Source organism: Pelodiscus sinensis, chromosome 8 (genome assembly GCF_052426305.1).
Source record: "Pelodiscus sinensis isolate ZL-2025 chromosome 8, ASM5242630v1, whole genome shotgun sequence".
Lineage (NCBI taxonomy): Eukaryota > Metazoa > Chordata > Testudines > Trionychidae > Pelodiscus > Pelodiscus sinensis.
In genome coordinates, this window is record NC_143059.1 from 74,128,115 (window position 1) to 74,142,684 (window position 14,570).

The 14,570-nt window shown below is 51.3% G+C and overlaps 1 protein-coding gene across 2 annotated transcripts in view; it reads right to left on the reverse strand.

Moving 5' to 3' along the window:
• Positions 1 to 14,570, reverse strand: part of ARHGAP19 (Rho GTPase activating protein 19) — a 34,431-nt gene that overhangs the window by 15,140 nt on the left and 4,721 nt on the right. The window contains exons 1-2 of one of the 2 annotated variants that reach the window (XM_075934479.2): positions 10,431 to 10,593; positions 5,415 to 5,668 (exon numbers count right to left, since the gene is read on the reverse strand). In XM_075934479.2, the coding sequence (XP_075790594.2) occupies positions 5,415 to 5,668; positions 10,431 to 10,459 (283 nt within the window). In that variant the 5' untranslated portion in view covers positions 10,460 to 10,593. Of the gene's footprint in view, positions 1 to 5,414; positions 5,669 to 10,430; positions 10,594 to 14,570 lie in introns of those variants that run through there. The other variant, XM_075934478.2, reaches the window with a different exon arrangement.

Sequence of the window (14,570 nt, forward strand, 5' to 3'; positions counted from 1 at the left end):
ATGTGAACGTCAAAGGCAGAGGAAATTGGCTTTGTAGTGTTAACCAGTTAACGGTCTTTATTCAAGCCCGGGTTGACAGTGTCAGATTTGTAAATAAACCCCAGTCTAAGGTGCCACAGGACCACCTGTTGCTTTTACAGTTACAGTCTAACAAGGCTCCGGCTCTGAGGTGTCAAAGCTACAGCTGCAGCTACTTGAGAGCAGCAGTCCACAGCTATGCCTTTTCAGTGGCAGCAGGTTTAAGGGGCTGCCCTGGCTGATGGGGAGTGGGTTCATTAGTTTCTCTCCCTGGCCAGCTGGGCAGAAATGGATGAGGAATGTCTAGGCCTGCCTTGAAGCATGGGAGGGCGACAGAAACACTTCTGGAAAGGCTGGCTAGTCCAGTAGGACAGTGCCATGACTGTGCTGTGGTGCCAGCTAGCGAGGAGGAGGAAAGGCAGAACATGTAAACAGCTCAGAACACCTGAAGACCAGAGACAAAGGGACTTGGGTGCCTACCCGGCACTTAGCACCTAAGTCCAATATCTCAGCAGTACTGGCATTCACCAAAGCCCAGCTCAGCTGCCGCTTGACCTGTAGGCCTCTCAGTTTCACAGGCGCTTGTGTCTGCCTCGAACGTCTCCATTGTGCCTAGGCTTCCAGTGCTGGGCATGAGCAGAACTGCTAAGTTCTGACCCAGCTGAGCTGTCCAGAGCCCTGGCTCCGGTCTAAAGTATGATGGGATTGTTCCCCCACCCGTGGGCCTGATCCACTTACCTTGCATGCTCTGAGCATGACCAACCCACCCAGAAGACAGTAGGGACAAGAGCATGGGGGTGCAGGCGGGTATATCCCCCCTTACACTGCAGACACAGGAGATCCAGATTTGTAAGCCACACTCTGCCTTGACTTACCCACATCCCGGAGCAGTCAGGGGCTGTGGTGGCCCAAAGACCAAACTTTGAAAAATAATTTTCACGTACATTATTTTGAAGGATAATATTTGCATTCAGTTTTGTTAGTGTTCCTTTAAGAATTAGGAAGAGTACGTCGCTTTTGGGTCTATTTATTGTTAGCAGCAGTAAAAGAACTGTTTTATTAGCGCTCACTTGCTTTGCTTTCTTCCTACTCTGCAAGAAAGCTTGTTTTTTATATTTACTGTTCTTTGTTACTACTTTGTAGGAGTAAAGAAATGCTATGCTAACAAATAAGAAATAGAAGGTACCAGAACCATCTGATCAGAAAAAAAAAAAAAAAAAAAAGCAGCTTGAGAATGCTCAAGCAGAAGCCTATACGCCCAAGGATGAAATAAAGAATGAAACACCCCTCCCCCTACACACACAAAAATAAAACACACTATGACCAACAACCCATCTGAAGCATCCTTAACTGGTCCTGCCATGGGAGCAGGGGACTGGACCCAATGGCCTCTCGAGGCCCCTCCCAGGTCTAGTATTCTATGACAGCAGGGCTCAGACCTGCATGGAAACTTATTGCTATAAAAATAAGAGTCTATTGCCATGGGACTTTGGATTCATTTTTCAAAATCATGAGAGCTTCAAATGCATGAGAGGGACCGCAGCTCCTCCTCCCTTGTGCGTCTCGGCTGCCCACCGAAACCCTCCAAGCAATGCTAAGGACTTGTAACTGTAAAACCCAGCTGCACAACATTTGGGTGTGTCTCTCTGGAAGCATATGCTGATTTTAATGCCTGAACTGTATCTATTACATATTTTAAAGAGTTTGTGGATTTTTTTGTGCAAAATAAAGTCATACTTCGCAATTACCTACAGATCCCAACATTTGCATAAACAATCTTGTCACTTAAATTAGCGAAATGCACTACTGTGCATACTGCAATATGCTGGGCGAAAGGTGTAAGCCAGTGTCTCTCAAATGGCAAACCACAGCCAATGGGAGCCGCGAGACTCCATGGCTGCAGAGCTGATAAGTGAACAAATCGGAGTGGCCCAGTAGCAGCTCTGAATGGGTCCGTGACCACTTTGAGAAACACTGGTTTAAATCATTATTTTGGTTTTTCCATCGGAAAGAAAGCCATGACTACTACAATTAGAGCTCATAAAAAGTATTTGCAAACAAAATTAAAATCAAGTCGCCCATTCAACTGTCATTTTAGTGCAAAGAACATTTTACTGTTACAAATCACAAAATAATGGAACAGTAATGGAAGCCTGATGGGTTTCTGATTCAAATTTACTGTGTGGGATAAGTATTCAATAACAGGATTCCTGTTTGAAGTTGAAATCCTACAAATTCCAAACTGTTCTTTTACTTCCCTTTTACAAGCACATTAACAACACATTCTATGACACGTTTAATTTCCTGAACTTTCCTACAAGTGCAATCTATGCAAAATGACAGCCTAGTCAACGACGGGCCCACCTGCTAATTCTTAATAAATGCAGCTTTTGCCTCATCCCCTTCAACAGTGTGCTTCTTATAAGCATAACATTTGCGGTAGAGAATGAGGGCGAAGGGAGCAAGGTGCTACGCTGTGCTGCTTATAAAGGATGCAGAAAACCGGATTGATCAGTCATTCTAGAACTTGGTGTGCACACCCATGGCTACAGCAAGCCAAGTAAGTAAAGGGAGAAAGGCTTTTGTACGACCCAACTCTGAAAAATACAGGTGTGTGGGCAAATAATAGCACACGCGGCAATAGCGTGGAATTGAAGTATTCTGCAAAGTGTTTAAAAGGAAGCTGTCTAAAAATAACGCTGCTGAGGAAAAACGGATCATTGCCTCTTCCTCAAGAAGTTTCTCCTTTTCAAGTACCTGATTACACTATTGCCTCGTGTGCTATTTGCCTGACCCTGGGCTCTGGAGTGAATCTCTCTCTCCCACTGACTATTTAATTACTTCTACCAAACGGAACAGCTCCAGGACAACCCCAGCCCAGAATGCTCAATAGCCAGCTGGGAGGGCACTCTCCCGGGACATGAGCGAGCAGGCTCCAAGTCCCCGGCAGGTTACAAAGGGCTGGAGTCTCTTTCACTCTGGGTGGCGGTGTTCTGCCAGCAAGGGCTGGTCTGGCTTAGGTGCCCAATTCCAGGAACCACGGGCAGAGACAGGTCCCCCCGCCAGAGTGTGTTGCCAGGGTAGAAAGGCCTAGTGAGCTTGGGCATTACTGTTTCTCCACAAAGCTGGTCCTCTGGCCTTTTGTGCTCAGGCTTTAGTAATGCCCCAGTGCTAACGTGGAAGCCTGCTCGGCCTGGGAAACGAAGCCAAGGACAATTCTGGGAGTCCTGAATGGAACAGAAGCTCAGAACCCGAGTGGCAGACACAAGATGCCTGGTGTGATGGGGCACTCCGGGCGCTCTAGGAAAACATGCTCATGACTAGGGCAAATGGAATAGGCTTCATCCAAAATACTTTATAGATGATCTTGCTGGCAAAGTGAGCATCTACTGACTGTGGGTTGCCCATTGGTAGGCGTGTTGCATCTTTGCAGAGCCAGGTAGGACTCTGGAGAAGCTGGGTTTTTAATGAAGTCTTGCTGAAGGAGGGCCGCTCGTGGTATTTCAGGCTAGAATGGCCCATTCTCAGAGACAATGCAACTTGGCCTCCTGTGGGCACATGGGTCAGCCCAGGAAGTATGGAGACACGGGCCTCGCAGAGACGGACCACGCCACCCGACACTAGAATCCATCTTAAACCATGAACTTTTCCATGAGTACCTGGGAGGGGAACTCCCGCCTTGTGTAAATCCTATGCAAGGGGGAGGAGCGAGGTAATTGTCAGTTCTCCCTGGCTGCCCCACCCACGAAAATTGCTGGAAATAGCTTAGACTGAAAGCGGGGGAAGGATTGGGCCCAGACTGGAAGGCTTTCCAGTCTGTGAAAGAAGCTTATTAGAACACCACTGAGGGTGAGCCATTACATGTAGCTGGTGTCTCTAGTGCATTAATCTTGGCTTGCGTGCTGTTTGTTTAGGAGCTGTCTTTGGTCCATCAGCCAGCTCTAACGATCGCTTAAACCCCCCTTTTATACTTCATAGAATCACTTTTGTTTGTTACTAGGTCCACTGTACAGAACTGTTCTGGAGGGGCAGAGCAGCTGTGCATCTCTCTCTACCCTGAGACGGAGGGCAAACAGCTTTCCCTGCATATACCTTTCTGGGGTTCAGGTCCCACTGAGGCTCTGCATTGTTCCCTCTAAGTTTTCCATGTGTGTGTGGAACACATTTTATGATCTGCACTGAGGCATGTGCAGATGTGCACTACCAGTAGAAACACATGCTGCCTGTTGTACATGCTCCGCTAATCAGCTGGGCAGCATTTAAATCTCTCCTGGGTGGCTGCCCAACTGCTCAGCTCACAGGGAACACTGGTACCGAGGCAAGTCCCTGTAGCTGAGCCTTCCAAGAGCCGACCTGATCTCTGTCTGCAATACACTGCAGAGGGCTGGGACCCTGGAGGGGGCCAGAGGGTCTGGGCCAGGAGGACAGAGTGAGGGGCACTCGCTCCATGCAATTTCAGAACATCGAGTGACAGTCCCAAGGGTGTCCCAGAGTCCAAACCTGTCCCACCTGGGCTGCAGTTTGATTGCCCAAGTCTGATAGAACCCAACCAGTTAAGGACTGACCTTGTTCTCAGACTGCCAGCTCTCCAGGGTAGGGAGCAGCTCCATAGGTGTCTGTACTGACTCTGGCACACTGGGGCTGCCTCCTCATGAGTTTGAGGAGTGGGGACAGGAAACTGATTACTAAATAAGACAACTCCTCCAAGAAAGACGAACGCTTTGGGAGGCATGAGAACAGATGCAGCCATCTCCCTACAGCTACTCCTACGGTCAGACTCCACAGCGCAAGGAGGAACAAGAGGGATTACCTTGCATTCACCTACTGCTACTGAGACTAGGGATGTTAACTATCGAGTAATAGACTAACCAAATAGTCGGTGCATTTTGCATCGACTAGTCGATAGGGCGCCTCTGCCTTTGAAGCGTAGCAACAGCCCAAAGGCAAAAGTGCCGCATGGAGCCCGGGTCTGGCCCCAGTCTCCATGCATCGCTGATGCTTTGACGTACCCTCTCCTCTTTCTGATAGAGGCAGCAAAGGGGGGAGCAACTAGTTGGCTAGCCTATTGACTATCCGATAAGCATTTGCCTGTCAGATAGTCGAATAGTCCTTCACGTCCCTAAATCGGACCTTCTGGGCTTGGCGCTTTCCTTACGGGGAAGGGCCTAGTCTGGGATTGCAGCCTGAGTGTCAGGGGAGGAATACGCCTGCAGAGACAGGGCTGCTCTGCAGAGCTTACAATCTCAACAGACAAGGAGACACAAGGGGTGGATGCAGCAGAGAGCACAGGGAATGTGCCTGGCCCCCGGGAGCCTGCGAGGGGGTGGTATGTGGTGCTACAGGAGTCTGGACCCACACCACACTATGGAGACGGGCCGACAGAGCATCGGGCCTACCTTTCCGCTTCAGAGACATTAGGGACCGAAAGAAGCCGGTGCCACCCGGCAGCTTGGGGTCCTCCTCCCCCATCAGCTGGGCCAGCTCTGCTCCCGGCAGGTCGATGAGCCTGGTGATGTTGCTGACCACCAGCTCTGTGAAGACTTCAGGCTTCTCATGCCGCAGCTTCTCCACAAAGAAGTCAGGGTTGAAGATGACGGTTTGCCCGTGGAACGAGGAGTCGTTGCAGGTGATAAACCTGCAGACAGCGTCACTGGGAAAGAACGGGAAGCAGGTTGTAAGACACCTTCCAGCATTCGCGCCTCCCTCCCGTGTCCCCCCCCCACTCCAGATCCCAGACCTCCTGAGCAACATCCCTCTGGAAAAGATACCCACCGGCCCTGCAGCTGCCTGTGCTCCTCAGGACCATCGCCTGGCCCATGCTTGAGCACGTGGGCTTCAGCACAGCGGGGACAGCAGGCTTCTGGGCTTTTAACAGTCTCAACTGTACCTAAGGCAGGGGTGCCCAAACTTTTTTCAAAGAGGGCCAGATTTGATGAAGTGAACATGCGTGAGGGCCGACCATTTTGCCTGACATTCTTTGAACCATTAAAATTAAATGCAAATTAACTATTTTATGCAAAGTTTATTGCAAACGGCATACTTTTCATTTCGTCACATGGATGACAAATCTAAACAGGAGTTAAATCACTCTGCCTTTCATATCTGAAGGCCAGATGAAAAAAAAATCCGGGAATCTGAAATATATGTCAGGAACGTTGTAAAGTACATTACATATTATTGGTAATAAAGGTTGTCTGTCAACTTTTAAGTTAAAAAAATATGAACAGGAACATAACACCAAGTATACATGTTGTGTCCAAATATATTTATAACTGATTTAGACCAACTGACATTAACTGAGATTTTACAATGTATTCATCTCAATACATATGGATTCGTTGGGGGCCATAAAAGATAGATATTGCCAAATTACCTGTGGGGCCGTATTAAACTGGAACACGGGCCGCAATTGGCCCGCGGGCCGGACTTTGGACATGCCTGACCTAAGGCAAAGGCCACAAAGCTGCACAGTCTCACAACCCTGGCTAAGCTTGCCAGCAAGATTCACACCATTGAATGCCTCCGGATAGAAACCCCAGAGCTAGGGGGTTAAGCCCTCAAAGTAGCTATTTTAACCATTGATCGGACTTCAAACCCGAAGGCTCCAGTCCAGGGGTGGGCAAAAGGGCCTCCCTGGGCCAGATCCGGCCCGCCAAGTGGTTGATCCAGCCCGCGGCGGCCCTGCCACTCCAAACATTTCTGAAGTGGCCCCCGGTCAAAACGTATTGCCCACCGCTGCTCTAGTCACAGCCCAAAGCAACAGACGCTCGTGCCAGTGAATATACAGCAGGTAACAAAAGCAGCGCCACACATGGGAGTTGCAGGCTGCCTTGTAGCACTCCAAAGGCTTATCTACAAAGCGAGGCCACAGAAACAACAGGCCCCACTGTACTCAGATCAAGAATAAGAACTAAACACTGGGCCTGGATTCTCCACTGGCCGGACCTCTCACCGAAGACACGGGCAGTTGCAAGTGAATGGATTTGGTCTCAGTTAGGTGCAGCCTACATAAATGACTGGTGGAGACCTACATTTGGGCAAAGACGGGGCATCTGCAACGTATACAGACACCACTGACAGTCAGGAGCCAGACAAATAGCAAGACTTTCCACTAGCTTTCACAGTCAGACTAGTAGCACAGAATCAACCGTGAGCTGACATTGAACTTCCCGCTTGGGAGTGTTCAACACTTTTTCTGCTGTAAACCAATAAATTAAAATAGTAACTAATGGAAGGCCCAGAAGAACCCTACGCTAGTAACACAGAGGGGTAACCTCAATCTACAGTCTGTTGTCCCCTGTTCTATCTATATCTTTGTGTTAGTCTCCAAGGGCTATAGGACCACTGGTTTAAGTTGTTTCTCTGTTCTTTGCAAGCCTCAATAACGATGTGAACGACTCTGACCCAAAAAGCAGGACAGTGGTGTGATTTCTAGGGTACAGGAACAGAACAAGAGACAAGAGGGCTTGGGACTAACTAGGGATGTTTACAAGTCGGTGAGTACAGCATTCATACCATTCTCCAAGAAGCCTGGGCGTATCCGTTAATCTTCTCAACTACCTGCATGTCCCCCTCCTTTGCTGCCTCAGTATCAGAGGCAGTAAGGGGGAGGCAGGAGCCAGTGCTGGGGACAGCCAGCTTACAAGGCGGTCCAGTGCCGCCTGCCTCCTCTCCCCCAGGTCCCACTGCTGCTTCTATCAGAGGCAGCATCACGGGGGATGGGACAGGGGAGGCAATCCCGGCCCGGCCCCTCGTCCAGCAAGAGCGCAGCCTTGGCCTCAGGGCCCCCTCGCTTACTCTACTTCCCACCCCCAGGGCTCTGCCCTGCCTCTGCCCCCCCCCCCCCCACCAGAGGGATTTCCCAGACATTTGTTGCACTATGGACTTCAGGCCAAGATGGAGCAATTCAGCACCAACTGGCAAACACGGCTGCTGACTGATCTCCCATACTCTGTACACAGGGTTAAAACCACACCCCCCCCTCTTCCCAGAGCTCTGTCCTGAAATCCACAACGATGCATTTTGGCACAACACAAACCTCTTGCTGCCTGCGAAGAGTTACCAGGGATCTCACAATCTTGGTGAGGAGGCAGCAAACAGAGGAAATTCGAAGCTGATCCATACAAAGTACTGTACACTGAAAACCATGAATTCCCAATTACATACAAAATGGCAGGGTCCACATTAGCTGTTTCCTCTTAAGCAAGAGATCTTGGAGTCACCCTGGATAGGTCTCCGAAAAATGTCTGCTCAATGGGCAGCAGCAATCAAAACAATCTACGTGTCAGGAACCATTAGGAAAAGGAGAAATAAGATAGCAACTGCCTCTATACAAATCTATGGCACTCCCACAGCTTGAACACAGCATGCAGCTTTGGTGGCCCCATCTCCAAAAAGATATTAGAACTGGAAAGAGTACAGAGAAGGGCAACAAAATTCATCAGGGTATGAAACAGTTTCCACAAGAGGAGAGGTTGAAAACATTGGGTCTGTTCAGTTTGGAAAAGAGATGTCTGGGGGAGATATGAGAGGTCTATACAATTATGAATGATGGAAAAAAGTGTCATTTACCCCTTCACAATCCACAAGAACTGGGGATCACCGAATGCAATTCATAGACAACAGGTTTAAAATAGGGACATAATATGGTGTAGTCAATTAACCAATAAGCAAAAGCTTATAGGTTAATGCTATAGACTACACACAGTCCCCCTAACCCTTGCCAGTACATTTTTTAGTAGGCTGGCCAACAGCCTGGCTCTGGGACCTACCCCTGCGCAGCTCTGCATTTAAAGTGTATTAGGAGCCAGGCAAGCAGCCTAGCTCAGTTCTGGCTCGCACCAGGCCTGGGAGCTCAGCCTCCCCACGACAGGGGCTGCTGCCACCCTGCGCAGCTGTCTCTGTATCAGAGGCAGCAGCGCAGGGTGACAGGCAGCCAGTCCATGAGGGGAGCTGGTTTTCAAACTGGCTCCCCTTGCAGACCAGCTCCCGCCTGGCACCCCACGCTGCTGCCTCTGGTACAGATGCAGCAGCATGGAGTGGCAGGGAGCTCCTCAGGAGTGGGGTCAGAGTGCACTGGCTACCAACCCACCCCCGGGTACTATAGAATAGTCGAGTAACCTCATGAATTCTTATTGGTTAATTGACTATTCAATTAACTGATATTTAACATCCCTAGTTTAAAAACAAACCTAAGTACTTCTTCACACAACAGACAACCCACAGAACGCATTGCCAAGGGATGCTGCAGTCCAAAAGGATAAGTGGGATCAAAAAGAATTAGATATGTTCATGGAGGATAGAGCAGTGGCTATTAGCCAGTATGGTTGCGGGCAACCTGTGCTCTGGGTGTCTCTAACCCTCGGACTGCCAGAAGCTGGATGACAGAGGATGGATCACTCAATGTCCTGTATGTTCATTCCCTCTGAAGCATCTGGACCTAGCCACTGTCAGACCACTAGCTGGACCACTGATCTGACCAAGTATGGCCATTCTTAAGTCAGTAAGTCTCAAACGTTTTGGCCTGCGGCCCACCTCACTCAGCACAAACCTTCCTGCAAACCACCCACCAGACACCCTTGATGCCAAAATGAGTGCAGGAAGGGGTGGAGGTGCAGCAGCAGGCTGAGGGGGTCTGGTGGGAGGTAGGGTGCAGGAAGGGGTGGAGGTGCAGGAGCAGGCTGAGGGGTCTGGGTGGGAGGTAGGGTGCAGGAGCAAGGTGGCGATGCAGGGTCTCCGAAGGGGGTGCTTACCTGGCTTTGTGCCTCCCACGGCTCCCAGGAACCACCCCCGCTGCTCCCACTGGCTGTGATTCTGGCCAATGGGAGCAGCGGGGAAAACCTCCAGGCGAGCAGTTTCCTGAATTGCTGTTACCTGAACTGGAGGGAGGGGGATTGGGTAACTATGTCCTCTCCCCACAAGCCGGATATGGCCCACGAACCCCCCACCTCCACCCACAGCAGGAAGTCGGCACTGGTGCTCCAACCTCATGCAGGGCTGCAGGGCTGGAGCACCCACACAGGCTCCTTGCTGCAGGGAGGGGGCATGTCCTGAGCCCGCAGACCACCTGCAGGATGGTCACAGAACCCGTCTTGAAAGAAGGTTTCATATTAGCCCCGGCCACCTGCCTGCAGCGATCCTGGCTCTGTTGCTCACTCCCCAGCAGTGTGTTCCCCACAGAGTAGATATGCAAATATTTTAGCAGCTACTTCAAGCAGCACAAATTCCCGGCTCTCACCATTGATAATTACGGCTCTAGATCTACAGATGCAGGGGTTCACACTACTAGAGTGAAATCCAGTAACTCTCCAGACCAAAGCCAACCAACACGACCACTATGCATATTACCCAGGCTACGATTTCATTACTTCAGTAATCCCTAATGCAAAAATAGAAAGAAAATCCAATCTTACATGAATGTCGACAGCTTTTGGAGAGGCATTGGGAAGCAAAGACACTGAGAAAAGAACTTGCTCCTTGTTTTCAAAAACAAAGACACCCGCCTGCCCCAGCACAGCCTATGCAAATTCCACGCATGCTACACAGCACAAAGGCGCATTGTGGGCCTGAAGGGCCCCTGCAGCACGCACTGGACATCAGCCGTCATGCAGAGACAAAACAGAAAAGAAAAGCTGGACAAATGGATTACATCATATCCCAACGGCACAGGAAATAATCCATCGGCACTGAACGAGAACTCTGAATTAGGGACATCTCGGGCTTAGGCAATCTAACAGGAACCTCCAGCATGGGCCCCAGCTTTTCCATCTCTACTACAGTGAAACCAGGTCACCGGGTCCCGCGTCTGGACTGAAGCACAATTCCATCTTGTAGCGATTCCAGAACTGCCACCACCTCCCTCAGTCGTGCTGAAGCCATACCCTTGGCCTTTGCTGGGAGACCCTCCCTGGTACCAGCTTTCATGCTGGCTAGTCAGGCTTTTGGTATGTGTCCTAGCTTGCCCTTGTGGGGAGCCGTGTGTGAAGTAGTAGGGGTGTGGCCCACTGTTGTAGTTCTGTGTTCACTCTGTTGTTACATGTACGGTTTGCTGTATTGTGTGTGCACACCTCAGTTTCCTCCGGGCACTGCAGCACTACCTGCACGAGGGGGGGGGAGCTGGGTGTGACTCACTGGGGAAGTACGTTCAGTCTCAGGCCTGAGGACCCGGTGACAGCAGGTAACACCTGGGTCTGGAAGGAGGACAAAGGGCAGGCGGGGCTGACACCAGGCTGGGCGGTAGGGCCTGGGGGATGGGTTCATCTCGGCTGGGCTAGAAGGAGGAAAAGGGCTTTGGGCAGGAAGGGGGGAGTAGGGCCGGGACCCCTTCTCCCCGAGAGGAACATCACTGCCTGCTCCTGGCTCCTGTCTTCCCATCGTCCTGCCCTGTGTCCCTGTAACCCAATAAACTTCTGTTCTACTTGCTGGCTGAGGCACATCTCACTGCGGCTGGGGGTGCAGGGCCCAGGGAGCCCCGACACTCCGTGACATCTTGCTAGTGATCACAGGGCTAGGCCACTTGAACCACGGGGGTTGGTACGAGAACCCAGGTCCCCTGTTCCACTGGGCTCCAGCCCAGGGAGGGCTCTCAAAGCTCTGACGTCCAGGGCACCTCCAGACTGCCTTGCCCGGGCCACTTCCTACCTCCTTCTTGTCCAAAGCGCGCAGTCTGGGGCAAGGAGGCGTGCAGCTAAGTCCCCTCTGAGTTGAGCAGCCAGGTGGCTGCTCAGCTGCCTAACAAGCCCCATGCAGCGGCTCAGGGTAGAAAAACAGAACGTCGCCTCTGCCTGCCAGCCCCAGCACGGAGCCGCTGCGACTGGAGCAGGAGCGTCTCTCCCTGCTGGGGTCAGAAGTCAGATGCAGTGTCCTGACAGAGGTGGATAACGGTGCAGCTGTGTGCACATGCTCCCTCTGTACACACCCCAGCAGACTCCACGAGCGCCCCACCCACCACAGCATCCCCCAAGGACCAAGGCCGCAAACATAGCACAGAAGTTACCAGAGCGCCCCACATGTGCCCCGATAACGTCCAGCTCAGTCAGCAGCAGGCCTTTCCACTGCACCCCCGTCCAGACAAGGACCCCACAGAAACAATTTGCACATCGTGCCTGATGGATCAGGTGCCCTCTGACACACCGTACTCCTTAGGCAGGTGTGTATCCGCAGCATCGCCCCTCCGGCCAGAATGCGGGAACAGGGCCTGCCTCGCACTCGCTGCTCAGCTTTGCTTTCCATTAGCCGAGTCCTGACCACTTGTACTTTGGCCTCAGGCCTCCCACCAGGCCTTGTGTCTCAGGCCCTCCTCTTACCACACCAACCAGTCCCAGCACGAAGCTGCTGCAGTGGAGTTACCGTGGCAGCTCCGTGCAGGAATGGGGCAGGCCCCTCTGCCCTGGGAGAGGGGCCTCTCTCCCAGCCAGTGTCCAACCAGGAACTGCCCCAGAGCTGCCACTGCTGGAGGATAGGGGGCCCTTCCCTGGCCCCCACCCCGGCCTACCCTTACTATGAGCGCAGCTGCAGTCCTCCCACCATGTTCCCCATTCCATATCTCCTGGATTCCTGTCATCTGATGGCCACAGCTGGAAACAGCCTCCAATCTCCTGTTCCTCCACTTCAGCGGGCCGTTTAATTCATAAAGGTCACTCTTAGCGACCCTTCCTCGCACACAGAGATGTCTATGTATGATTATTACTAATCAAAATGGAAATGGAAAGCAGGCCCCGTTTGTGCACAGAATTAAAGCCCCCCCAGGCACTGCACACAATAATCCTGTTCATCGGCAGAGCCGCAACCTTCAGACAAAGGCCAATGCTCCTGCCTGCTCTGCCCAGGGTAAACAGGGAGAGTGGACGTGCCCCACCTACACAGAGCAGCAGCAAAGGGGAGACCGGCATTTGCTCACATACGTTATTTCCATTTTCTGCCTTGTTTGTAATTAGGATTTCTTTCATCTCTGCTTTTAGAGACCACTCATCACCATGGTATCGGAGTGCGTGACAGCTCAAAATACACAATACAGGAATGACTAGCTTGTTCTCCCTTCCTGCACCCTGCCTCCCCATAATTAAAGCCTGGGGCTAATGTTAGGTTGGGGGGTAGTTTTGTTATTAGGGAGAAAGCTCGGACACAGTGGGGGCTCTACCTTTTGCTCAGAAGCTTCCCAGGGAACCTAGCCCCTCCTGGGAGTGAGTCCCAGGATCAGAGACAGGCTGTGCGCCTGAGAGCTTTGCACAAGTCTAACTCTAGGGGTAAGATCCACTACTGCTGTGGAGTGCAGCTGTGATCAGGTCACAAACATGCGGGATGAGCTGCTCCCTTACGTAGCCCAAGTCAATCCTCTGGATGTCTTTGAAGAGCAGCACCAGAGACGGACCAAAACCAGCTTTAAATGTCCGCTAGTTTCACGAGGAGTAACGGAAGCCTAGTCCGAACTACCTAGTCCGTGCCGCGTGTAGCCGCACTAGCGGACATTTAAAAATGGCGGCGCCCGGCTTTATGCAAATGAAGCCCGGGAAATTCAAATCCCGGGCTTCATTTGCAACTCCGGTTGCCTACATTACCACCCTAGTTCGAACTAGGGGGCTAGTGTAGACAGACCCCTACTGAGTACGTGGAAAGAATGTCTGGGAAGCAGACCAATGGGATAATTTAGTATGGAGGTGAATGGAAAATGTTGTGCAACTGAGCATTGCCATTACGGGAGATATGCCAGACTTAATGGAGCATTAAGTCTGTCATATCAGGGCAAAATCTGAGATTGTGAATTGGGACGGCAATGCAAAGTCAGAGGAGATCAGCCAGAGGTAAATCAGGAATTCAGAGCGACAGAAAGCAGAGTGGAGCCCCCTCGCGGGTAGTGCTGGAGACAGAGCACAGGCTGGGAGAGTGGTCCAAACGCAGATGCCGGAGGGCCAGAAGGAAGTTAGCCATGTGAGTGCCACCCGATGTACACGGCAGATGCAGAAAAGTGCATCTTCAGTGCTCTGCTGTGCACCTCCTAGGCTCCATTCCATCAGAGCCACTGCACATGGGAGCGCCCTAGCATCCAGCATTATAAGGGTTAACACTCATGGACCAATAAGGCAGAAAATGGAAGAAAGACTCCAGAAGTAGTAATAGACCAGAAACATTTAGAACAAAGAAAACAAGAGGCTAATGCGGGAAACAGTGAGGACACCAAGGGCTGAGTGAGATGCAGAAAATACTAAATAGGAAACTGCACTGGATTCTTCACCCACGTCCTCACAAGAGACTTGTGTCTTTTCTCCTCCTTTTATTGTTGACAAAGAGCCACTGTGGACTCTGTTTTGTCAAGAGAACTGGCTTCCACCAGTATCCCACCGTGTCTGCCCTGATGGCTGTGCTCAGTGTGTTGTGGTCTCTGCTGCCTGGCAGGCATGTGCCCCTCCCCTTTCAAAGGTAGGGGAAGTGCCTGACAGCTGAGTGAAATGCACCCTCCAGGGAACAAACAAAGGGTAAATTATTGGAGTGCTCCTGTTCTACCCTGCTAGGAACACAGCAGCAGGCAGGCTGTTCCCACGGGGGAGGCTGGAGAG